This window comes from Mustela putorius, unplaced genomic scaffold (assembly GCF_011764305.1).
Source record: "Mustela putorius furo isolate JIRA1106 unplaced genomic scaffold, ASM1176430v1.1 tig00000430_pilon_pilon_pilon, whole genome shotgun sequence".
Taxonomy (NCBI): domain Eukaryota; kingdom Metazoa; phylum Chordata; class Mammalia; order Carnivora; family Mustelidae; genus Mustela; species Mustela putorius.
In genome coordinates, this window is record NW_025421377.1 from 22,485,889 (window position 1) to 22,512,080 (window position 26,192).

The 26,192-nt window shown below is 33.3% G+C and overlaps 1 protein-coding gene across 5 annotated transcripts in view; it reads right to left on the reverse strand.

Annotated features, from left to right (window-relative positions):
• The window catches only part of ANKRD17 (ankyrin repeat domain 17), a 163,121-nt gene that overhangs the window by 106,379 nt on the left and 30,550 nt on the right, over positions 1-26,192 (reverse strand). Inside the window, exon 1 of one of the 5 annotated variants that reach the window (XM_004766290.3) lies at positions 20,315-20,609. The exons of the other annotated variants lie outside the window; for them this stretch is intronic. Coding sequence (XP_004766347.1) covers positions 20,315-20,368 — 54 coding nt within the window. The 5' untranslated portion in view covers positions 20,369-20,609. Of the gene's footprint in view, positions 1-20,314; positions 20,610-26,192 lie in introns of those variants that run through there. 5 annotated transcript variants of the gene reach the window in all.

A 26,192-nucleotide genomic window follows, 5' to 3' on the forward strand; every position in this document is an offset into this window, starting at 1 on the left:
ACACTGACAAAGTAGCTTTAAAATACATACATATGCATAATTTCACCCCAAATCCATATTTCTGTAAAAGAAAAAGAGAACTAGAATGCTGTCACATAATTCAATATTACAACCTCAAGAATAATTCTTTAGTATTAAAGTCTAATAGAATAAAAAAAGGTAATTTACTTTAGTATACTGTAACTTCACTAAGAAGATTAAACCAAAATTATAGAATTCCTTTTGTTGGACATCTGGCCCCCACCATACATCTCCCAACAAGATCAAACACTTCCAAAATAATACTAACACATGTTCTCCATAATAAATTAGATGAATCATGATAAAAATATGCTGTAAATTTTAGGAGCTATGAAGATTAAACATCCTGGTTAAGGAAGGTGACCTAAAATTTTTAACACATAAGAAAATACACAAGAATTTGAATAGTTCATTATCAAAAAACTTAACATGTAATTCCTATTCCCCGAAGAGCAAATTCAAGAGATAGTGTACATTACACTATTCTTACACATTCTAAACATTCCCAGTCTCTTCCCAACCTCATTCTAGTCTTGGCTCCGTTTGCCTCAAATTATGCCTCAAGATTATTACAGAAGTCATCGCCATGCTTGCCTCAGGCCCTTCTCCATAGGCTGCTAAATAAATGATGTAGTCTGGCTGTATGGGGGTAGAAGGGGGGGGTGGGGGAGGTGTAAAAGGAGACAGGAAAACAAAAGAAGAAAACACGAAAAGAAACCCTGAAAGACAGGGGTACCCAGTGGTTTAGTCAGTTAAGTACCCAATTCTTGATTTTGGCTCAGGTCATGATGTTGGGGTCGTGATACCAAGCCCTGCACTGGGCTCAGTGCGAGTCTGCTGGAGGTTCTCTCCCTCTTCCTCTCCCCTTCCCCAACTCCCCCCCTCTCTCTAAAAATAAATAAATAAAGTCTTGAAAGAAAGAAAGAAACCAACCAACCAACCCACCCAGAAGGACAAAGAAAAAGTCTGGAGAGCCTTACCAGGCACCTCCTGACAAGAAGTCTTCTGGTTAACTGAAGAAAACAAATGTCTCAATTTCCCGGTTTCTTACACAAAATACCCTAACTCTGCCTCTTCTCACATCCTTCAAAACATTAACTAGACCATAGCCCAGGAATTCACAATTACAATTTCCTCTGTCTGGAACTCAAAAAGATTTTCAAATGGCCAGCTTCTTCTCAACATTCAGGTTTCTACCTAAATTTGTGGTATTTTCTGACCCTATCCACAGTATCTCCTCCTCTCTGTCACAGTCTACCCAATTATGGCTTCATTTTTTAATAGTATTAATGACTATAAATTGTAATGACTATAAACTGTATTATTTTCTAGTCAAATTGTACACTGTTAGTCCTTCTAATAACAATGGAACTTCTATGAACATAGGAACTTCATCTTTTTCACTGCTGTAGTCTAAGCCAAGAACAATAGTGCATAACACCTAAGAGGCAGTCAACAAATATTTCCTGAATGACTATTATATCACTGAAGATATTTAACTTTAACAAGCCCTTTATTTGGAGACCTGGAAATATATTTCTATGCCTCCTATATTTTTCATCTGCTTAACACATTTTCTGACAACAGACTGTATCTATGAAGTGTATCTCTTACATTTAGAGGAGTACTATTGCAATGAAAATTTATATTGGTTTATATTGGTTTAGTGTATATATATTTAGTGTATATATATTTTGAAGCTACAAAAACACTAAACACCAAAAATATTCTCATGCTAACTGAAATTTACATATATTTTCAACCCATCATAAATTTGAAAATCAAAAAAAAGAGAAACACTGAAGAGCTTTTGTCTCTATTTGCATCGATTATGTAATAAAACAATGTGGATTATAAAATAAAATACTGGGCGCCTGGGTGGCTCAGTGGTTAAGCCGCTACCTTCGGCTCAGGTCATGATCTCAGGGTCCTGGGATCGAGTCCCGCATCGGGCTCTCTGCTCAGCAGGGAGCCTGCTTCCTCCTCTCTCTCTCTCTGCCTGCCTCTCTGCCTACTTGTGATTTCTCTCTGTCAAATAAATAAATAAATAAATCTTTTAAAAAAATAAAAAAATAAAATAATAAAATAAAATACTGAAAAAGTCTACCATGACAGACTATGGAATCTTCCTATCTGAGAATTTTTAGAAAGCACAAGCCAATTCAAACGTCTATTTTCATCAAGCATTTAACAAAGAAGCAATTTTACTTCTTTGGTGTTATGGGCTAAACTATCTGTGTTCCCTTAAAACTTCATACCTTGAAATCCTATCCCCCAAAAATGGCATTAGGAGGTAGAGTCCTTGGGAAATAATTAAAATTAGATGTCATGAGGGTAGAGCCCTCATGAATGAGATCAGTGCCCTTTTAACAGTCATATAAGACTGCTTACTTCCTCTCTGCTCTCTACCACATGAGGGTACAAGAAGTCAGCTGTCTGCAACCTGGAAGGTCTTCAACAGATCCCAACACCATGGTGCCAACCCTGAGATCTCAGAAGTCCAGCCTCCAGAATTATGAGATTAAAATTTCTGTTGTTTAATAAGGCTCCCAGTCTTTGTTCCTTTGTTTGAGCAGCCCAAATTGACTAAAACACTTGGAGAGTTTAGGAACACACTGCCTTAAATTCTCTTTATCCATAGTCTTAAAGCAGTGGTTCTCAACTTCAGCTGTACACTAGAATAAACCAAAAAACAAACATACAAAAGTACTAACGTCTGCGTCATATCCTCAGATATTGTAACTTCATCATTCTGGGGTTTGGCTTGGGCATAAATACTTCTTAAGCACCTGAGGTGACACTAATGCTAGAGCAAGTTTAAACTCCTGCTTAAAAGATAATTAATAGCGACATCAAGAAAAGTTTTATTATATGAAGAGAAAAATAACTTTTCTTAATTGAAAGGCATTTGAGCATTCTGCCTGGGATTAGCTTTATTTATATTAAAAAATAGCCAAACATTTTATAAGTCACAAAGAAGCCATAAGAACCTTTCTTTCTCATGCTTTCTCTCAGGTATTAAACAAGCACTTCAAAACACCTGCACTCAGCACTATGCTAAGCAGGGATAAAGAAACGAGATTCCTGTACTCTTACCATCAGGCGTCAGTCTCTACATTTCAGATGTCCCCATCTCAACCACCATGATCATTCTCTCCTTTCCATCAAGGGATAACTGTATTAGGAGCACAACTATACCTTTTGGGGACTAACGTTCAGGTTGAACTACAGGTTTGTTGCGTGTCAAGCTCTGTTTTTACTCAAGGATTAGTCACAAAATTTTGTCAGTATTAGTTAAAGAAAAAAATATGTATCATTCTGTAAAGAATAGATATCCTGGAATACAAAAGGTATGACGTCAGGGCGCCCGGGTGGCTCAGTGGGTTAAGCCTCTGCCTTAGGCTCAGATCATGATCTCAGGGTCCTGGGATTGAGCCCAGCATCAGGCTCTCTGCTCAGCAGGGAGCCTGCTTTCCCCTCTCCCTCTGCCTGCCTCTCTGCCTACTTGTGATTTCTCCCTCTCTGTCAAATGAATAAAATCTTAAAAAAAAAAAAAAAAGATATGATCTCAATAATCATCTGCTTAAATAGCCTGAGGGGGAAAAAGTTAAGATTCTTATCAGATCATGTATTACAGTTCAAAATAAATTCTAGAAAAGAGTTGATAAAAAAAATATATAGGTGAATATTATCTAATCTCCAGGAGGAAAAAGAAAAGATTTTTCTAAGAGAAATTAATCACAAGGGAAAGTATATAAAATATATCAAAGTTTTTCAAAAAATACCTTTAACAAAAAATATACATTAACACATTCAGGAAAAAAATTTTTTTTCTCACATTCAATGAAGATTCACATCAATACATAAAGATTACCTAAAAAAATTAAGTCACACTTCCATTAGCAAAATGGGCAAAGGGTATCTTAAAAACTTTTTTCCAATCAAAAAACTGGAGATAACCTAGATGTCCATCAACATAAACACAGAGCAAGTTATATTCTCAAACTAGAATATTAGGTAATCACCAAAAGGATTATTTTTCAAAAAATTTAATAAAATAGGAAAAAGCTCAAGACATATATATATACGTTAAAAGAACGTAAAATTTTCAAGCCTAGCAAAAATAATTCAGATGTAAGCACAGACTAAAATACAAATATTAAAATATTTATATTTCTTTTATGCTTCAAAATTTTTACAATGAGTATGTACTAAAGTAATTAACAGAAGTTTCAGAAATCAATATCCCTTAATCTAGAAATCTATCAGAGTTTTCTGAAATCCAAAAGAAAACAGAATCCTCACTGTAGTATTATGTATAATAGAAAAAGAAAAACACAAAAATAAATTTGAAATATTTTTTAGATTGATACTTTCGGTATATATTTAAAAGAGAGGAAAATATAAATAATGTGTGAGAGGAAAAATCAAGACATACAGTATTTTCTTTTAAATATGATCCTAATTTGTTAAAAATGTGTGTATACCCATATCTGACACAAAGAATGGGCTGAAAGGAAATATACCAGAATATAACATCATTCAACTTTCTTTGAACCATTCTACAAATTCTAAGTTTCCTATGAGATTTTATTGTAATTAATGAAGATTTCCATCCCATTACCAAAGAACTGACAATACAATGTTTGTCATTAGTTATAACCTGAAACAGTTTATTTTAAATTACCTCAAAATGTCACTTTTCTCAACATAGTTGAGAGCAACTTTCAGAATTTTAACTAAATAGGGATAGGCCTTCTTAAAATGTACTATGAAATATGAAACATAAGCATCTTAGATGCTGCTATACAAACATGGTACTCTGGCAGTCATCTGTGGCAGGAGCATCTGTGATGGAACTGCAGTGACACTGCATCCACTGAGTACATATTGCTTACATTTGAGTAAATGACTTTACAACTAAATCGATGAGGGCTACAAAGACTATAGGATGTGGCACTCTGTTAGTCATGAAAGATATTTTACTGCAAATTTACCACAGCTTACTCAGTCTATTTAATATAATTCCCTCCACAACCCAGCAATTTAAATACAGTGACTATACAGTTTACAGTCCTAACAAGGTAACTGGCACCTAGTAAGGCTTCCCATATCTTTTCAAATAATGAACAATAGGCATAACAAAGGAATGATCAGAAAAACAAAAAGCAAAAAACCAAGAAGTGAACTCTACTACTTTCCCATCTTTTTGCCAATACCCAGCACTACTTGAGGAAAACAAAGCATAGAACTGATGAAGTGCTACTTAGCTCAGGAGACAAAGATCAGAGACTGGAAAAGCTAAGAAATCTAGTATGTGTGAGAAAACTGGAGAGAAGAATTGAGAAAACAACCTCAAGGGAACTGCAGGCATTCCCACAGGATTGTGATATATCCATATCCAACCAGCCAGACAGGGATTTCTACTGAAAACCTGGGATATTTGGCAGAGAATCCAGAAAGGCCACACAGAACAGTAGAACTACTCTAACTTTATAGTATAGGCTACTTGAAAGATGTCGTAAAAATGCTTCGATACCTCAAAAAGAATTAAATTGAAAGAAAGACAAATACCACATGATTTCACTCATATGTGGAATTTAAGAAACAAACAAGCAAAGAAAAAAGAAAGAGACAAACCAAGAAACAGACTCTTAAAACTATAGAGAACAAACTGATGGTTACCACCCGAGGGAAAGTGGGTGTGACAATGGATGAAATAGGTTATGGGGTTTAAAGTATACACTGTACTAGAATTAAAAGAAAAAAGTTTTTAATAAAAATAGATATATTAAAATTTTTTAAAAAGTTAAAAAAGAAGAGGGGAATAAAAAGAATAAAGTTGATTCACAAGTAACCTAACTGCTAATCCAAAATAAATTCCATATTCTTTAAAGGGCAGTAATATTCAGGCATTCAACAATGTAGTGTCAAAATGTCAACCATCAAATAAAAATTACTCAGACCACAAAGAAGCAAACAATTGTGTCCCATAACTAGAAAATAAACAGGTAAACAGAAAAAGACCTTTAAATGACAGGCATGGAATTAGCAGACAAGGACTTCTAAACTCTTTTATGTGTGCTCAACAATTCAGAGAAAAATGTGAACATGAAGAGAGAAATGAAATCTATAAAAATAAATGATCAAATAGAATTTCTATAGCTGAAAAACAGTGTTTGTTATTAAATTTCAATGGATGACAATGCAGAAAAAAGGAACAGTAAACCTGATACAGAGCAACAGAAATTATTCAAACTCAAGCATGAAGAGAAAAAAAGGCTGAAAAAAAGTACAGAGGCAACATTACATTTAGGAGAATACCATATAGTGTGTAACTGGAATCCCAGGAAAAAAGAAGGGTAAAAAAGATATCTGAAGTCATAATGCCTAGAAATTCTCAAAATTTAGACACAAAAATATTAACTCACAAATCTAATAAGCAAACAAGCTTCAAGCAGGATAAATGTAAAGAAAACTGCACCAAGCCATGTCACAATAAAATTATTGAAAATCAGTAATAAAGAAGAAAATACAGAACAGCCAGACAGGGTAAAAAACATTATGTAAAAAGGAAGAAAGAAGCAGCACCTAGGTGGCTCAGTCGGTTAAGCATCTGCCTTCCGTCCCAGGGTCCTGGGATGGAGACCTATGCCAGGCTCCCTGTTCAACAGGTAAAATCTGCTTCTCCCTCTGCCCTCCCCCTGCTCATGCTCTCCCTTACTCTCTCTCCTATAAGTCTTTAAAAAAAAAAAAAAAGAAGAAGAAGAAAGAAAAAAAAGGGAAGAAAGACAACTGCTGACTTCTCACCAGAAATGGAAGCCAGGGGCACCTGGGTGGCTCAGATCATGATCTTAGGGTCCTGTGATCCAGTCTCTCATGGGCCTCTATATTCAGTGGGGAGTCTGCCTCTCCCCACCTCCACCCCCCCCAAGCTAGTGCTCTCTTTCATTCATGCTCTCAAATAAATAAAATCTTTAAAAAGTTTTAAAAAATTAAATTAAAAAAAAAAGAAAGAATGGAAGCCAGAAGACAAAAGAAAGACACTTTTAAAGTGCTGAACGAAGAAAAAAAAAAATCTTTCAATCAGGCATACTATATGCAATGAAAATATACTTCAAACATAAGGGGAAAGAGACATTTGCAGACAAAATCTGAGAGAAGCTCTTGCCAGCAGACCTGCATTATTAAAAAAAATAAATTTTAAGGGAAATCATCCATGTGAATAGAAATTATTCAAGTAGATACTTGATGAAACTGGATTCATGAAAAGCAATGAAGAACATCAGAAATGATATAAAAATAGGTATCTTCCTTTTCCTTATTAAAAAAATTACTTTTAAGTAATAATAATCTATTCCTGAGATTCACAATGTATATAGAAATAAAATATATGGCAATAATCCCAAAAGAGACATAAAAGGAGTAGAAGTAGTAAATTATTATGTGAAGGTAGCTATAGTTAAAATATGTATATTACAAAGCCAAAACAATCATTCAAAAAATAATAAAGAGGTAACTAAACAATACAGGTGATAAAATTTAATACTAATAATCAAAAAAGATATGAACAAAGGAAAAAAGAAGCAACACAACTAGGACAAGCAAAACAATTAGCAAGATGGTAATTTCAAGCATAAAATATTGATAAATACCATTAAGTAAAAATGAACTAAATACACCAATTAAAAGGCAGAGATTGACAGTCTGGATAAAAAGACAAGAGCTAACTATATACTGTCTACAAGAAACATACTTCAAATATAAAGACAACGACCAAGAGGTTAAAACCATGCAGAAAGACTATGAAAACATTAGTTGTTTCAAAGCTGGTAAAGGTATTATTAATATCAAACAAAACAGAGTCCAGACAAAACCAGGAATACTAACAAAGATAAAGAGGGACATTTAATTACATAAAAGGATCAATTGAGCAAGAAGATATAATAAATCTAAATGTTTATATACCTCATAACACAACTCCAAAATACATGAAGCAAAAACTAATGGATCAAAAACAAAAAATGAGCTACTCCACAATTATAGATGAAGATTTCAAAACTCATTTCTCAGTAATTGATAGAACAAATACAGAGAATATCAGTAGGGATATGAGAGACTTGAACATTATTAACATAATCTAACAGACATTTATGGAATACTCACCCAACAACTGCAGAAAATACACTCTTTTTAAGTGTACATGGAACATTCATCAAATGGAGCATATTTTGGACAATGAAACAAGTTTCAATACATTTTTAAAAACTGAAAGTACAGTATATTCTCTGACCACATAAGATTAAATTGGAAACCTGTAGCATCCCAAAATATTACAAATGAAATGTGCCATTTTTAATAACTCACAGAACCTTTCTCAAGAAGAGTTCCTCATCTGAATCACAAATGACCAAAAATGATTTGAGTGACTATTTTCTCAATTCTCCCAAGAATGACATATAATCAGTATTATTCTACATGAACAGGAAAGAGAGATGTCTTAAGAATTAGAGCTTAATTTGCCCATGAAACCCCAGGTTAAGAAAGGCAGACTAAGTCAAAGAGGAAATCACAAGGGAAATTATACATTTAGAACTAAATGATAATGAAAATACAACACTTTGAAATTTGTAGCATGTATATAACTAAGGCAGTGCATAAAAGACATAGCTTTTAATACTCAGAGTAGAAAAGAATGAATATTAAAAAGACTAACCTAGGCTTCCACTTAAAGTGCCTAGAGTAAGAAGAACAAATTAAATACAAGGAAAGTACAAAGGCAATCTAAGGCAATCTAAGAGCAGAAATTAATGAAATAGAAAATGAATAGAAAAACTGATGACATGAAATTAAAAACTTAGTTTACCAAAAATAAAAGAGACAAATTTCATATTAAACTATGCTAGAAAAAAGAAAATGTAAATTACCAAAAGCAGAATTGAAAGAAGGGACATTATTATAGCTGCTACCATCATTTTAAAGAGTACAAGACTATTACAAACAACTCTTAATTAATTCAACAACTTAGACTGAAATAGGTTCCTTAAAAGATTTACAAATTACCAAAACTGACAGAGAAAAAAGCTAAATAGTTCTATCTATATGTATCAAAGAAACTGAATTTTTTTAACAATGTTCCCACAAACAAAACACTAATTGCAGATTACTTCACTGGACAATTCAATCAAAAATTCACTTTTACACAAGCTTTTAGAAAACAGACAGGAAGATAACACTCCCAGTCACTTTATGAGGCTAACATCTTTCTGATACAAAAAAATGGTCAAAGGTTTTATTTCAAAAAGGAAAGTAAAGAACACTGTAATTTGTGAAGAACGATAATCCTTAACAACACAAAAGTAAATCAGACTCAGCCATATCCGAAAAAGGGTCATATATGAAGGTCACAATGCAGTTTATCCCAAGAATACTAAGCTGGCTTAAAATCTGTAAGTTAATTTAAATAATTCATAACAGAGTAAAGAAGGAAAATAATAAGATCATCTCAAGATACTAATAAAAGTACCTGATGATACAATGATAAAAATTCTTAGCAAATTAGTAATAAAAACAAAATACTACAGTGCTGAAAGAAATTGTAAATAAACGGTCATTTTATGGGCCAACATTGTATCAGCTATCCAAAACACATTTCAAAGTCTGATTTGGCCAAGAAACCACCTATCTGCAACCTCTGCTCTAAATTTTATCTTGGAACAAACCAGACCATCAGAAACCTGAATACTCAAGGGTACATTTTTTTTTAAATTCAATTGCATTTTATCGTAACTCCTAGGCTTACATTCTATAGAAACAATATGAAGTTTGTCTGTTTTTGTAATGCTGAAGACATTATTTACTATAACACAAAGTAGCTCCCTTACAAGGCCCAAACAGAAATTATTTCTGAGACCTAAAGTGCACAAAATGTATCACTTTTCCAGATCCTCTAGTATGCCTGTGGAATTTGTGGATAATTCAAAACTCAAAACTCATCAAATTTCCAATTTAGCTCTGGTTGCCAGCTAATTTGATCTAAGTTAGCAACCGCATACTGTTTATACATTTCTATACACTACTTTTATCTCTGATCTTAATTTACTAATTTTGCCATTTGTACTTTTGGAGTATTTACTCTTAAAAGCAACTTCAAATTCTTTTGAGGATGAAATATCTTTTACATAAAGGCATAAATAATTTTTTAAAAACTTAATGAGAGCCAAGGTAGCCATATTAGAGAATGTCCATTTAACCAAGGACATAATACAGACCATATAATATTTTACATGTACAGTCTCATGTAACTTTTTTTTTAAGATTTTATTTATTTATTTGAAAGACAGAGATCACAACTAGGCAGAAAAGCAGGCGGAGAAAGAGAAGGAAGCAGGCTCCCTGCTGAGCAGAGAGCCTGATGTGGGGACCCTGGGATCATGACCTGAGCCGAAGGCAGAGGCTTTAACCCACTGAGGCACCCAGCTGCCCCAGTCTCCTGTAACTTTTTAAGAACATTAAATGGTGGGACATAATGAACTTGAAAGGGAGACTACGGAGAGGAAACCCTAAGAAAAGAGCAGAATGTTGAAGAATGAATAGATAGTAAGAGGGTAGCCAGTAGACAATGTGAGCAGTAACAGAATATTAGAATACAATGTAAAGGGAAGCAGTTCAGAAAATAAAATATGGTAAAGATAAAGATGGGTGGGTAGAAAGAAGCTATATAATAGATCAAGTGTAAAAATGAGTTTGGATTTTATTCTTTAATGTGAAATAAAGCAGTAAAACAGGTTATAAAGGTTTTGAAATATATCGGACCATCACCTCAAACTTTTTGTTTGGAAGTTATTAAAGCCAACACTTTAAGAGGGCTAGTTATAGACTTGTTTAGAAGGGATTGCAGAGAATCTATATGGTACAATTTAACTTTAGAGAGTAAGAAAATCAAGAATTAAAAAAATATTTACTTCAAATAACAAAGATAATTTACCCTAAAACTATAACCTTTGATCATCTGGGTTGATTTGAGTAGTATGAATGACTTTTTCTTCTTCCTTATTCCATGTACAGTATACACCTAAGCAAGGTTAAGAGTTCGAAGAACTTCTAAATGTTAAAAGGTAGGTGGTTCCTTCCCTAGACAAGAACACCTCAAATTAAAATAAGAAACAAGCATTTAAGTGCTCAATATACAAGTCACTAAAGATACCAAGAAGAATAAAACTACTCACAGAAAAATCATACGGTGGTAACACTATAAACTCAAGACAATGAAAAAACCCACTAAATATTATTTTAAAATAAATGTCAACATAATTCAGCACTCACTCACTTTAGAAAAGATTTATATTTATAATTCATTTTTATAATGTGATGATTCACCTGCCAAGATATTTTTAAAGACATATGTGGGGCTTAATCTTAATATTTTGGTTCTTTAAATGGATACAGTTTTATGGGAGACCAACTTTCTATCCACTGTTGTTTCCACTTACTTAATTTCACAGAGAAAACTAACAACAGGAAAGAGAAACTGAAAAAATATTTTAAGAAGATAACAAAATATTACAGAAATGTGACATAATATTAAGAAGGAAAACTTTTCTTTTTTTTTTTTTTTTTTTTTTTAAAGATTTTATCCATCCATTTGACAGAGAGAGATCACAAGTAGGCAGAGAGGCAGGCAGAGAGAGAGAGAGGAGGAAGCAGGCTCCCTGCCGAGCAGAGAGCCCGATGCGGGACTCGATCCCAGGACCCTGAGATCATGACCCGAGCCGAAGGCAGCGGCCTAACCCACTGAGCCACCCAGGCGCCCGGAAAACTTTTCAATATGTGTGAACACTTAAACACCAGTATGCTTAGGTTAGGAAAAACCTAACCAATATTTCCTTATGAAATATAAGAATTTAGAAACTCTACTTCTCAAACTCGCTTACACGGTTACACAAATACATACTGGCCGGTCTTTGTTATGATGATAGGGCATACATTAAAACTGCAGATCATGCGACACGGACTGGGGAAGCGGCAACAGGACAAATTCAGGGTTAGAACTAAGGAAAACACTAGCTTAGAGGAATGCAAAGTCAACAAATGAGAATATCTGTGTGAATCAAAGACTCCGTTTGACCACAATATCCAAACATCAAGTAGAGGATCAGAATCTAGACAATCTGTAGGAGGAAAAAAACAAGTCAAAGTGGACAGCAGGCATCCAGATTCAAAGAGGCTAAATCATAAAAGGTCAGAAACTAAACAAAAATTAAGACAGCAGAGAAAACCAACAAGCCATTTACCACTGGCTGTACACTGTTCCTCATCTCAACAATCCTTTAGAATCTGGAAGTAGGAAGAAGAATTACTGGCATCCAAGAAGTGGAAAAGACAGGAGATGTAGAGATATTACTGACATTCCTCATTTCCTATTGGATCACATGATTTCAATGCCAATTTAAATTAAACTGTGGCAAAACGTAGGGCACACAAAATACACATGTTTATATAAATACAAAGAAAGGTATAAATTAGATTTTGAATAATATAATTTTGCTAGCGTGCAAAGGAATTTGAAACAAACGGCTTAGCTTTTGGATGACCAAGATGTACATTATCTGAATCTTATTTTTCAATTTCATAGACAATATAAAACAGAACTAGTCCCACAGAAAAAACTTCTCTGGACTGGCTGAAAACCAGCTGGCACCTGTCAAAGGACAGAGCAAAGCAACCAATAGCCTTTAAAATGAGAAATATTCAAGGGGTGCCTGGGTAGCTCAGTTAGTTGAGCATCGGATCTTGTGTTTTGGCTCAGGTCATGTTCTTTCTGGTTGGGAGACAGAACCCCAACACTGGGCTCCCCGCTCATAGGGAAGTCTGCTTCCCCTCCATCTCTCCCCCTGCTATTTTATTCTCTCAGTCTCTAGAATAAATAAATCTTAAAAAAAAATTTCAAATTTTACAACTATTTCATATATTTGTTTCATTTGCTAAAGTATGAGTATCAAATAAATTTATGAACTGCTTTCCTAATTATTCAGAAGAATCATAAGATGAGAGAATTTACAAAACCATTTCAGTTTTTAATAACTGTATCAAAATCCAAAGTGTTACATTTAATGTTACTGTACAAGTAAAACCATTTTCTACTTATTTCTAGCCTCTCCTTTCACTCAATTTCACTTAGGAGTCCTCAAACTCCTTTTTCACAAATTCTGAATGACTAACCTAGGACTTAAAATTTTAAGAAATTAATTAAATTTCCACATAGAGTTCTTCCCACTTCTTAAACATGCTTTATTATAGTTGAAGGGTAGAGAAATCCTAGAGGGAGTGTTAAGAGAGATTAAAGAAGGTGGGACTATGTGATGTTAAGAAATTTGATAAAATGGTAAAAGAAAACATTTGAATCAGACTTAAATCAGTTTTATGTCCTTATCAATTGTGAACGTGGGCAATATACTGTAAAACAGGTGTTACTCAAGTGTGGTCCACAATATCCCTGGGGATCCCTGACTTTTCCAGAGCACCTACGAGGTCAAAACTATTCTTATAATAATAAGATGTTATTTGCCTGCCTTACTGTGCTGATATTTACACTGATATAGAAATAATGGTGAGTAAAACTGCTGGTTCCTGAATACGAATCAAGGTCACAGTACCAACCATATTCTTTTCTGGTATGTACTCATAATTTAAAGTGGGGGAGGGGGAGGCAGGAGAGAAAGCCAGTTTCCATTACAAAGCAGTAAAAAGTATTAATTTTTAAATTTCCAACCTTGAATATATGACATTTTAATATTCTTTGTGACAAAATGGAAAACATTTCTGCTATAGGTATGTAGCAGAAATGTATAGGTATAGGTATACTATAGCAGTATAGCTATGTAGGTATGGTGGTTATCTCAAGACAAACACTTGTGTAAATGGAAGCTAAACCAATAGCTTTTTTTCACGGAATATCATTTTTACTTGAGACAGACTACAGTTATTCATATTTATTTGGCAGACATTTTCTCAAAAAGAATGAAGTGAGCCTGTCATTTCAAGGAAAAGAACTCACTTTCTTTGTCATCAGTAATAAATTCAAGACTTCAAGCAAAAATTAGAATTTTGGAAAATTTACCCGACACTATGAATGTGACAGCATCCCAGTTTTTGACTTTTGTAACGTTAAGTGGTGGTATTAGCAAATACTTTTTTTTTTTTTTAATACTGCAGAATGAAAGGTAGCAATATTTGGAAGTCAGTATGTTAGAAATCATTTTCCAAGTGATCAATGTATAATGTTACAAACTCATGCATGAGTACCAAATCCATTCAAAATGTGCACCAAATCAGTGGATTTTAATCTAACAAAGTTCAGAAAATTCCCTGATAGTATTTGTTAAAAATTCCACATTGCAACTAATCTTTAGGAAACTAGCATTTGTGTAGTTTTAGGAGTGATATCAAAAAATATCCATATAATTATCTGAAAGGGTTATTAAAACATTCTTCGTTTTATATCCTCATGTAAGATCAGATTTTCTTCTTAGACGTCCTCCAAAATATTTTTTTTCCCTCAGAAGTTATTTTTTATAAAAATATGTTAACATGTAATGGGTTTATATTAATTTTTGATGAATTTTAATGGTTTTAGATTTTAATTTCTAATATTAATTATTGATAAATATAACTCATAAACAAAGATCCTAATGAGTCCCCAATTATTTACAAAAGTGTCAAAGAGTCCTGAGTTCAAAAAATTTGAGAACTGCTACTCTAATCATCTCTGAGGCTAAAGTTTTCTTCGTTTGCCAAATGGGGGATGATACTAAAATAAAATAGTATATGAGGGTCATCATCACTTTAAAAAACACAATCAAGTATTAACTAAGTGCTAAGTGCTGCACTAAATCTTTATACCAATAATCTCATTTATTCCTTATAAACATTCTAGGAAATGGATACCTACCCCTTCAGAGAGTCATTTAGAGGATTAAATAAAACAATACTTATGGAGTACTCAGCACAGTCCCTCTGTATAACAACTAAAAATTTCAATAAATGGTAACTAATGTGCTCAGTTACTAATGCCATCGTAAAACTATGTGAGTATCCAATGTACAACATATACCCTTATATAACCAGCTGATTCTATCCAAAATCAAATTATTAGTGACCAATATTGATCTAACCATTCATTAAACCAAGTTATCTGATGGACATTTAACATTTATGAACACCTCCTGAAAGGTCTTTGTCTTTGAAAATCTGGAAGCTATATAAACCAAATATCATCAGCGGTTAAGCAGAACTTTGACTCTCACCAACTCTGCAGTGACCAATTCATTTCCTATTAGAATGAGTTCTTTAGTCAAGTGCCAGAACAAGGACCCCGAACAACACAGAACCAGGAAAGTGCCAATGTTTTTGCATTTATATGCAAATAATACATGATGCAGACCTTTCCTAATTCACACACCACAGCAATGCATTAACCACTGCATTGTGATGGATTAACATGGGACTAGTAGCATCGGTACAATCCTGCCCGCACTCTCACATGAGAGTAACAGATTAATTCACCCATTTCTAGTTACACTATATTTTTGCAAACTGTCTGGAGCTTTCATACTCTGCTAAAACATTAGTCTTCTTTACAGGGATTATAAACTAATATAATGCATCTCGTTCCCCCATGCTTCCCCCAAATTTGGTGTATGAAAGCAATGTTGCAACTTCTGCCCCTCCCTCCAAGATAAACACAATTTTCAAATAAAAGAATTCATAATGTATAATATAGCAGTGACATGAATGTGTGTATGTAAAGTATATGCGAGCATATATATGAGTGTGTTATCTGTATTCAAACATCAATACGTACACAACATACTCATTTAAATGGAAATAGAAAAATCTTTAATGGGGCGCCTGGGTGGCTCAGTGGGTTAAGCCGCTGCCTTCGGCTCAGGTTATGATCTCGGGGTCCTGGGATCGAGTCCCGCGTCGGGCTCTCTGCTCAGCGGGGAGCCTGCTTCCTCCTCTCTCTCTCTCTACCTGCCTCTCTGCCTACTTGTGATCTCTCTCTGTCAAATAAATAAATAAAATCTTTAAAAAAGAAAAAAGAAAAATCTTTAAGGACAAAAAACAGAGAACAGAATCCAGGAGACTTTCTGGATAGCCCAACGTTCATAAATATGCCTAACAATTACATAAATAAGGGTAAATTAGATAACCTACAGGTGCTTAAACAAAGAAAAATATGAGCTTAGATAAAAGAAAACATATGCTTACTGAAAAACTGAGAATGCTGAAAACATGGGTTTCAAATTATTCAAATGAACAAATGAAGTAAAATACTAGCATTCAAATACACAGTTGAATGCATCTTGAATTCAAGAATATTTAAAAACCAATGGCAGAACTTTGTGAAGCAAAATTAGCTGGACTAAGGTACTCAATAAATACTAGAGTGAAGTTATAAGATTCAATCTATTCAACATGTCTAATCTTTCAAAACCTCTTAATGAATGGAAAATGCTACTTATATCAGTTCAAAAATTTACATATTTAACTGAACTCTTATGTCTCTAGATCAACTTAAACTTGTGTTCTAAGAGTTACTCCAACACTTCCTTGTGAAAATGTTACCATGATTATACTAAATAGAGAACTTTAGAAATCCACTGAAGACTTGCTGATACAATATATTCTACAGAATAAAAAGATATATAGCAAGTACCTGTTCAAAGAGTATACTTCATGGAGATATTATATCATTACTAAAAATAATTTTCATGGTAAATAGAAAGTGGATTACCCCTGTTTGAACTAAAATGCACTGTAATTTACCATTAGCCTATCACATTGATAAATCAAAAGGAAACAACTTCCCTGTGACTCTTTCAATCTTATTTAAAAACAAACAAAAAAGCAAAACCCCTCTGATGTCATGATAAATACAGAGCAAGAAATGGTTTCATAACAAATCTACTTCCTACGTTTAAATGTGACCCCTTAATTTAGTTCTATGCTAAAGGGTTCAGCCAAATGCTTAATACCCTGGATTTTTCTTCAAGAAACAAACAGAGTTGGGGCTTTCAGCTTAAACACAACTTATAAAATCAAGTACAGATGAAGCTAGAAACTGTGGCTTTGGTCTGAAGAAGGAACAAGACTGGGCATTAGAGTTACTATATTTAATATACTATATTTAATATATTTACTATATTTAATATTCCTATTTTCATAAAACTGCTACCTTTTTAAAACAAAAATGTATCAAAGGCTAATACCCTGAAAAAAGTATTCTGAATTTGATTAAAATTAAGATAAAAATATTTGTGAAATTTTCTCATTTGTAAAATAATTCTTAAAGAAAACTATTGAAATTGGTTTAATTATAAACAATAAAACTAGAATATATATAATCAAGTTCCTGAAATGACCTCTCATATGATTCATGTTATCATATAAAGAGCTAATACACAAACCTCTCCAGCTTATATACACAGTATTTGGTCACACAAATATGGAACATACAAAAAAAGTCTGGGAGGACTATTTTCTCATTGATCTATATACGAAAATCCATTATTACATATGACCTGTACAAAAAGCATCAAAATTCTAAAATTATAATCCTGTCTCAGCAAACATAATACAAACAAATCAAAAAAAAAGAGAGAAAGAGATTTATATAGACTCCTAAGCCCTTTCTATTATCTGTAGTTGGCTACCTTCTCAAGTGTTAGTTAAAGTGAGCGATGATATTAAGTTGAAAACAACCTTTTCCAATTTGATTATAAGTTTTAGAAACTTAATGTATTTTACTTAAGATTTTGAAGTAGACTTAAAAATTCAAGTTAAATACATATGGGTATATAGAATAAATAATAACAATTTAAAAGGTAAACTATAGCATTATGAGAATCTATTTGCACTATATTCACTGATACTGATTTTTTTTTCTTTTTACTAAGATTTAATAAGAGCATCTTCAAGAAATGAATGATTAAAAGGACCACGTTATACTTGAAGGCAGAAAAAAATAGAATGGATCCAATGTTTAACATAAATAAGCAGATATCTACATAAAATTCCATATGTCCAATAAAGCCACAAAAATGAACATTATGGTGACAAACTTAATACTAAATAGCTCAGTATTAGGTATAATAATAAAATTGTCACTCTGAGATATATGACACACTTCATTATTCATTATTGGACATGTATACAAGGAGTTAACTCTTTTCAAAAGAAGAAAAAATAATTTTCTGGAAAGCTTGCAGTGTAGAATGCTCTTCACCTGCAGTACTTTAAAAAATGGTACATTTAGCTCCACAGCTAACAAGTTATTCTCTTAGGTCATTATGACTACTTATAATTTTGGAAAAGAAGCATATTTTATTACTGCTTGGTAATTTTTCTCATTTAGTATGCCAATTATTGACAAATAGTTGAATTAAATAATACAAATAAAGAGAAAACTCAGTATGGTTTAATGCAACAGGTATATGGGAAACAAACTGAGATAGAAAATTAGAAAAAACAATTAAAGTTAGAGGTTATTTTAATAACTAGTAATATGAACAAATTATATAATATAAAAACATAACATTAAACAATTTTAATGGAAATAATGAAAAGCCAGTTTCTGAGACAATATTACAAAAACCTATACAAAACACACAAAATTACACTCAAGTGGGTTTTTCTCAGATAATAAATAAGACTTGTAATATCTGTTATATACTGAAATTTTAAATAGCTAACGAAAACATCAAGTAGATTTATTGTAATCTGTAACTGTTCTTTAAAGTCCACACAAAAATTAAAAAGCACGTTAAAATGTACCACTAGAACTTTATAATCTAATCAGACGTGTTTAAACTGAATCACTAAGTCATGTGACCACTCCTAATTACTGAAGTTACTTCTTGAAAGTACATACCACTATTTCTACGTAGGTAATTCATACCATTTCTAAGAAAACTCAATAGTATTTTAAAAAAAATAAAGAAAACTCAATAGTATCAAAGTTTAAAAAGAGAGAGAAAGAGAAAAGAATGGAAATTAACCAGAGAATTCAACTCAGACAATAAGCTCTTAGGAAAGGGGGAAAGAGTATGTTGGCAGGTGTCTGCAAGGAGCGAGATAATACAATGGAATCAGTTTTCATTCTGCAGAACAACCAGGAGACTTGCTGCAATGTCAGCTCCAAGCACACACTGAGGGACTCCAGAAAATGCTCATTGATCATGCAGCACTTTATAATGCGCATAGGCTTTTTTCTCCTGCTAACCCCGCCTAGCTTCCCTTAGCAGCCTATTTTCCCAAGCCCTTTCCACTCTAATACAGTCTCTTCCTGAAGACAGTGAAATATTTAATAAACTGTCTTAACGGTGTAAGTATTAGGAATACCACTCACCATCATGAGCCTCTTTATCTTAATTAGCCAGTATTTTTTTAACGAGGGAGGAAAAAATCTACACATCCATAGATTTTAAAATGGGCATTAAATATATCTACACCTATAAATACTAATGTTTTATAGTTATACTACAACCAAGGCCAAAGCCCATTACAGTTTTACTTTGACATGTATTCCTGGAACTGATTTATACTCAAATAGGTTCTTATAAAATTGATACAACCAAGGAAAAAAAGGAAATTAATTTAAAATCCTCATGAGTCAAATGTAGATTTTTATTGTGAACTCTCAAGCATTAATGGCTTAAATTTTAGGGTCTTTTATTTTTTAATTTAACAATTTATTTCATAATGTCAAAGTCACACGAAAAATCCAGAACCAGAATGTACCAGCTAAATTAAGCAATCAGACTGATATATATGCTTAATTTTACTCTAGAAACAAAAATAATCAGCTGTTTCTAATAGTTAAAAGCCAGCGGAGCTTCGGGCTTAGATATGTAAATGAATTCTAAGACATATGACACTAAACCTACTGAAAGCTGCTTTGTAGACCCCACCTTCTAATGAGTTAATCTAAAGGTCACCACCAGCCATCGTTTTTTTATGAAGTCCGAGGCCCTTTTTTCTTTTTCTATCAAACATATATTTACAATTTACAAAACATGAAGTTCAAACAAAATAATTCTAGACTTGTTTAGTAATCATGTGAACCCGACTGGCACATTCTCACAAGGAATAAGGTCTGACCATATCTTGCTTTTATGCTCTGTCTCTCTTTGCTCTCTCCTCTAATCTATTCATCTGCAAAATAATTCCGGCAGATAAGATTTCTTTGTTCAGATTTCAACTTTCATTTCATTTACAAACCTAGCCCTACCTCAAGAATGTCTTCTAGAACATATGCTTCCATTTCAGCCGCTGTCTCCACCATGTTTTATCAAACTGCCATGTTTCTTACTGCACTATGATTAGATCATTGCCAGCAGGAACACTCCTCTGTGTCAGCAAGGGAACAGGAAATGGAATGTTCTATTACATGCCTAAAGCAGCTTAGCTGTTCACTAGCCAGGCATCTACCAAAAGAGCAGGGGGTGACTCACTGTGTATTTTTTAAAGATACAGAAGCTCTATTCCAAAGCAAACTTCTGTCAAGTAATTTCAACAGAAAAAATAAATAAAGTCCCCTATTTTACCATACCAAAATTTAAAATCCTAAAATTTCCAAAAAAGGAATAATCAACATTTTTTTAAAGCTATTTAAACACGCCTGGCTTCCTGGTTGAACAAAAGAGGTTGAAGTGGGTTACGTAGCAATTTATCCTTAGTAAAGCCTTGTAGTGAGATTAATGGCTGCATTAAACATGCAAAGAAGGAGGCAAGGTAATACCAAATTAAGAATTTGCTACATCAGGCAAATCTATTATATAACATACACATTACAGGTGCTGACTTAAGGGTATCAAAAATAATTCTTAACGTAGATTTTTTTTTTTAATAGCAAACTAGTATTCTAGAAACTAAACTAATCTGTTTGGAAATATCTAAGAGAATGAAATCAACATCCAAGTGACTTACAAGTACTGAAGCAAGCCATAACATGTCATGGGTATATTCATTTTCGTAGAATATCTCTAACTTCATTTACTAACCAAAAGAATGGCCTTTTGCCCCCTTGACATAAATACTATAAGAGACTAAAATATTTCAGATAAATTAAATTCAGAAACACTGTATCTGGATCATTAAACAGCAAATAAAGTTGGTGACTGACAGCAGAGCCAATTTATATTATATTTATTACTGTAACTGATCCTCAATTTAGTAAAATTTGTTACTGTGTCAAATTTCTTCCTTATGAAATCTGGAATATGAAAAAATGCAATGGGAAAAGAACAATGTTTTATGCTTTGTGGTAGAAATAAAATAACTGCACATATAGGAATGTCACACAAACTAAAACTGAAGTGATTCCTCAATGTACTGATTAACCAATCTAATTATAATTCTAAGGTGAATACTTTTAGTCTAATTTTCCTAATAGAAGAAATTTTTAAAGGGCAAGAAAAATACAGGAAAAAAAATTAGAAAGGGAGTTATTATTAACATATATGGCCAAATCTAAGCTGAGAAAGTGAATGACAGTGCCAGTAATGTCTCCTCAAAATGATGTCATGTTTCAGTGGTAAAGGATTTTGTAGTTCTCTTGAGCCTCAGATTATTTACCTATAAACAGTGTAACATTCATTCAACATGCAATATCTTCCCTATATTAGAAACAATTCTAGGTACAGTCAGTAAGGCATAAAATTTCTTAACAGCATCTTTCTCAAGTCATAAAATTTCTTACTATATGACTATTAAGTGAGAAAAATTATCTACTACTTAATATCTGATATTTAGGGGGTATGTTTGATGTGTCAGGAAAAATGAGGCCTTTTTGTTAATAAACATGTTATTTAACCTTTATAATAACCCTACTAAGTGAAAATAATTTAAAATAACACTAAGAATTAAATCATGCTTACGCTATGCTACATGCCATTTTAAGTGCTTTGTATGTATTAACTCATTTAATTCTCACAATAATCCCAGAAGAAAGGTAGGAACTATTATCTCCATTCTACATATGTAGAAACTAAGGCACAAAGGGGTTAAGAAATTCACCCAACTTATTCCCAACTAAACTAATTAAGATGAGGAGCTAAGATTTAAACCCAGGCAGTGGGTTCCAGACTCTGTGTTCCATCTAAGAAACCTCCTCCAGGCAATATTATCCTCTTTTTACAAATAAAGAAATCGTATCTCAGAGTGTGTGCACAGTTTTATAGAGGAGTTGAAATTCAAACCCAGAGCAGTCTGACTCCAAAGGCTGTGTGGAACTGATGGAAAACAACTGTTATTAAAAATATTTTCCCTCTGGGGCGCCTAGGTAGCTCAGTGGGTTAAAGCCTCTGCTTTCAGCTCAGGTCATGATCTCAGGGTCCTGGGATCGAGTCCCGCATCGGGCTCTCTGCTCAGCAGGGAACCTGCTTCCTCTTCTCTCTGCCTTCCTCTCTGCCTACTTCTGATCTGTCTCTGTCAAAGAAATAAATAAAATCTTCAAAATATATATATTGTTTCTAAAAATATATATATTTTTTCCCTCCAGCCATACGTAGTGCTTACGATGTAAGTATGTGTATGCCTGGCATTTTGGAGGCTTCTGAAACAAAACAATTTCCATTGTTCAGACAGAGCTTAAAAGAAACTAGCAAAATGGCTTTTACTATTTCCTTTCTTCCAGGCCAATTATTTCTATGCATCAAAAATTGCTTCACCCTTAGATTAAGAGAAGTCAATAACAAGGTTTTACTTTCTCAAACCTTCCTCAAATATAAACAAGCAAAGATAGGTTTCAGTTCAAAGAACTCTTACGTTAGGTCACTTGCATTTCCTACGAACATAGAACAGGCTTTCCAACTTTATTTGCTAAGGAATCAGGCCTCTTATGCCTCAATTAAAACATTTACTTTCTCCTTCCCTTCTGTTCCAAGATTACCGGGTACTTCTCTTATCTTTTCAGATAACTACTGTTAAGTTTTTATGAAAAAATATGTGATTACAGCTTTCCTCCGGGATTATGGATGTTTATACCCATTTATCATCTTTTTCGCTCCTACAGATCAGAAGCTTGATGAAAACAGGTTAACATTTTGTCACCAATATAAACCCAGGGCCCGCATGGTCTTTGGTATACATAGAGCAGGCCCTTAAACATTTGATTAACAAGAAATGCCATGAATATAGGAATTGTTGGATACTCCGTAATAAACCCTAATAATTACTGCTACCACTAGGAACAATTTTGGATGACAAAAACATTTGTTCCATGACTAGGTCACTGAAGTAAGATACTAGAAATACTCAATACAATAAGCAGGATATATATTTCAGAATTTCTATAAATTTTTATTATACAAGCAAAACAATTATTTATTTTTATTTTATATTCTGGTCCTTTTTGTTATTATGATGACCTATATGCCAAAGCATAAAATACTCTGTGCAAAGAATGTGGAAGACATTCAAATGTATCAGCCTTAAAATCCTAATACTATCAACATGAGCCATCTTTCTTCTAGTTCAACCTCACCACCTAGGCAAAAACAAACAAAAAAAACCAACCAAACTGTTTTTCCAATTGCTTAAATTGATTTCAATGGCACAAAGTCTTTCATTTTTGCCAACAGCAAAACCATTAAAGTGCAAATAGTAATTAACATAGAACAGTTATGCAAACAAATGGAAACCAACATAAGCAAATAACAAATCATAAAAGAAAATACTATAAATAAGATTTTCAAAGGTCCAAAGTGAAGAGAAAAGCCTCTCATAAAAAAGAGGGGAAAGGACAAAAGAAGCTCAATAAATACCAAGACTGGATAAAGGAAATCTCCTACCATTACAATTTTATTTAGGATCACCACAGGCTTCTTTGAATAAGGCACAAACCACCCCCCCCACACACACACACAGAAATGTGCTGTCCAAAACAAGCAAGCAACACTATTTTGTATGACTTAAAGTACACTTTGTTTGATGTTTGTTCCCCCATATAAAACTATTTTAATAAAAAATTCCTTGTAAAGGGAGTTTATTTGCATCAAATTTTTTGTTTGTTTCTTTTCAAAATCCACATTCCCAAGCAAAACAAGGGCAGATCACTGGTGGCAGAACAAAAGGAACAATTTCACCCACCTACATAAAAGCAAACTACTAGAAAAATGTACAACTTCACCTCTCAAAATGTGTGAAATGTAATCTTACTTTGTAATATCTTTTTCCTTTTTTCTACCTGTAAGTTACATTTTAGCAGAAACATGAAACCCAAGTGTGAAATGACCTGAACCAAGCCTAAATGAGATGTTCATAACATCTCATTTAATATTATACTAAATATTAATATTTATATAATATATAATAATATAATATTAAAAATAATAGATATTAAAGAATTAAACAGAACTTAAAAGACTAATAAAATCTGGTCAAATTTCTGAAAGCAACATTATTAAAACAACACTCTCTTGGGACACCTGAATGGCTCAGTTGTCCTCAGGATCAGGTCAGGATCCCAGTGCCCTGGGCTCATTGCTCAGGTGGGAGCGCCTGCTTCTCCCTCTGTCTGCTGCTTCCCCAGATTGTTTGTGCTCACTTGCCCTCTCTCTGACAAATAAAATCTTTAAAAAAAAAAAAAAAAACCAAAACCACAATACTATCTCCCTGATTTTACCTGAACCAATCATGCCATAATAACAACTGAGGATTCTAGATATCTAATGTAGCACAGTGATATTCTTTTCATTACCATCATTGTTTACTCTCTTTTTTATTAACTATGGTGTTTAATTTTTTTAAGATTTTATTTATTTATTTGACAGAGAGAGAGATATCACAAGTAGGCAGAGAGGCAGGCAGAGAGTGGGGGAAGTAGGCTCCCTGCTGAGAAGAGAGCCTGATGTGGGGCTAGATTCCAGGACCCTGAGATATGACCTGAGTCCAAGGCAGAGGCTTAACCCACTGAGCCACCCAGGCACCCCAAAACTATGATGTTTAAAGCAATATATGTTCATGGAAAACACTCACCTATAAAAGAAAATAAAGAGAACACTAAACCTACTTCTTAGCACGTCTTAAAAGGCACATTTAGTGTATTCTTCTAGAAATTACCTACACACATGATGTACAGATTATTTTTTATACAAGTGGAAGCATCTTATGCATACTTTTTTGCATCCCCATTTTTAAAATCTAATACTCCATGATAATTGTTTCAGGTTAGCAGTGCAGGTCTATTACTTTGATTTTGATAGCTGCTAAAATTTTCACTGAAGAATTATACTGTATTTAATCAGTTCCCTGTTGATGGGCATTTGTGTTGTCTCTAATATTTCATAATGCTGCGACCAGCAATGCCCAAAGCAAGGGCACATGTACTACAAGTGCCTAAATATAACTATAGGGTGCATTTCTTGATACATATATTTATTTAAATTTTTATGCTACCATACTCTAAAGAAGTTGAGTTTATATTTTGACAGAAGAGACTGACTGCTTCCATAGAAATACTAAGTATTACTGATACATCTATCTAAAAAACCCAGATCAGAAATCAGCATCAGTTTTTAAAATACACGTCGAGATTTATCCTTAGTTCCTCATCATTTCTGCTTTCAAGGAATGTCAAATTAAAGCTATACCTCCTCTCATTTAATTTCTGCCCCTTATCAAAATAAATTACATAAATTCATTCCCTGACAGATTAGGAACTTCATTTGCTACTAATCAAAGAAAGAAAGGAAAAAAAAAAAAAGAAAAAGAAAAAGGCAACAATGCAGATTCTATCTATATACATGTATTTGGAGAAGAGAAAAAAGTGGGGAGAAAAATACCTTTTTAAAAAATTTAAAAAGGGGTACCTGGCTGGCTCAGTCGATTAAGTGTCCACCTTGATCTCAGCTCAGGTCTTGATATCAGAGCTATGAGTCCAAGCCCCACACTGGGCTCCACACTGGGTGTGGAGACTACTTAAAAATAAATAAATAAAATAACAAACTAAAATTTTTTAAAAATTCTCTACATCTACTTCTGCTAAAATACAAATTCCAATCAGGTTTAATTGGTTCTTTAGCTTAGGAGTAAATGGTGATGTTTCTGCCCGAATTCAGCCTTCTAAAGATACAGAATTCTTTGGGTATGTTTCTTACTAAAGTAAA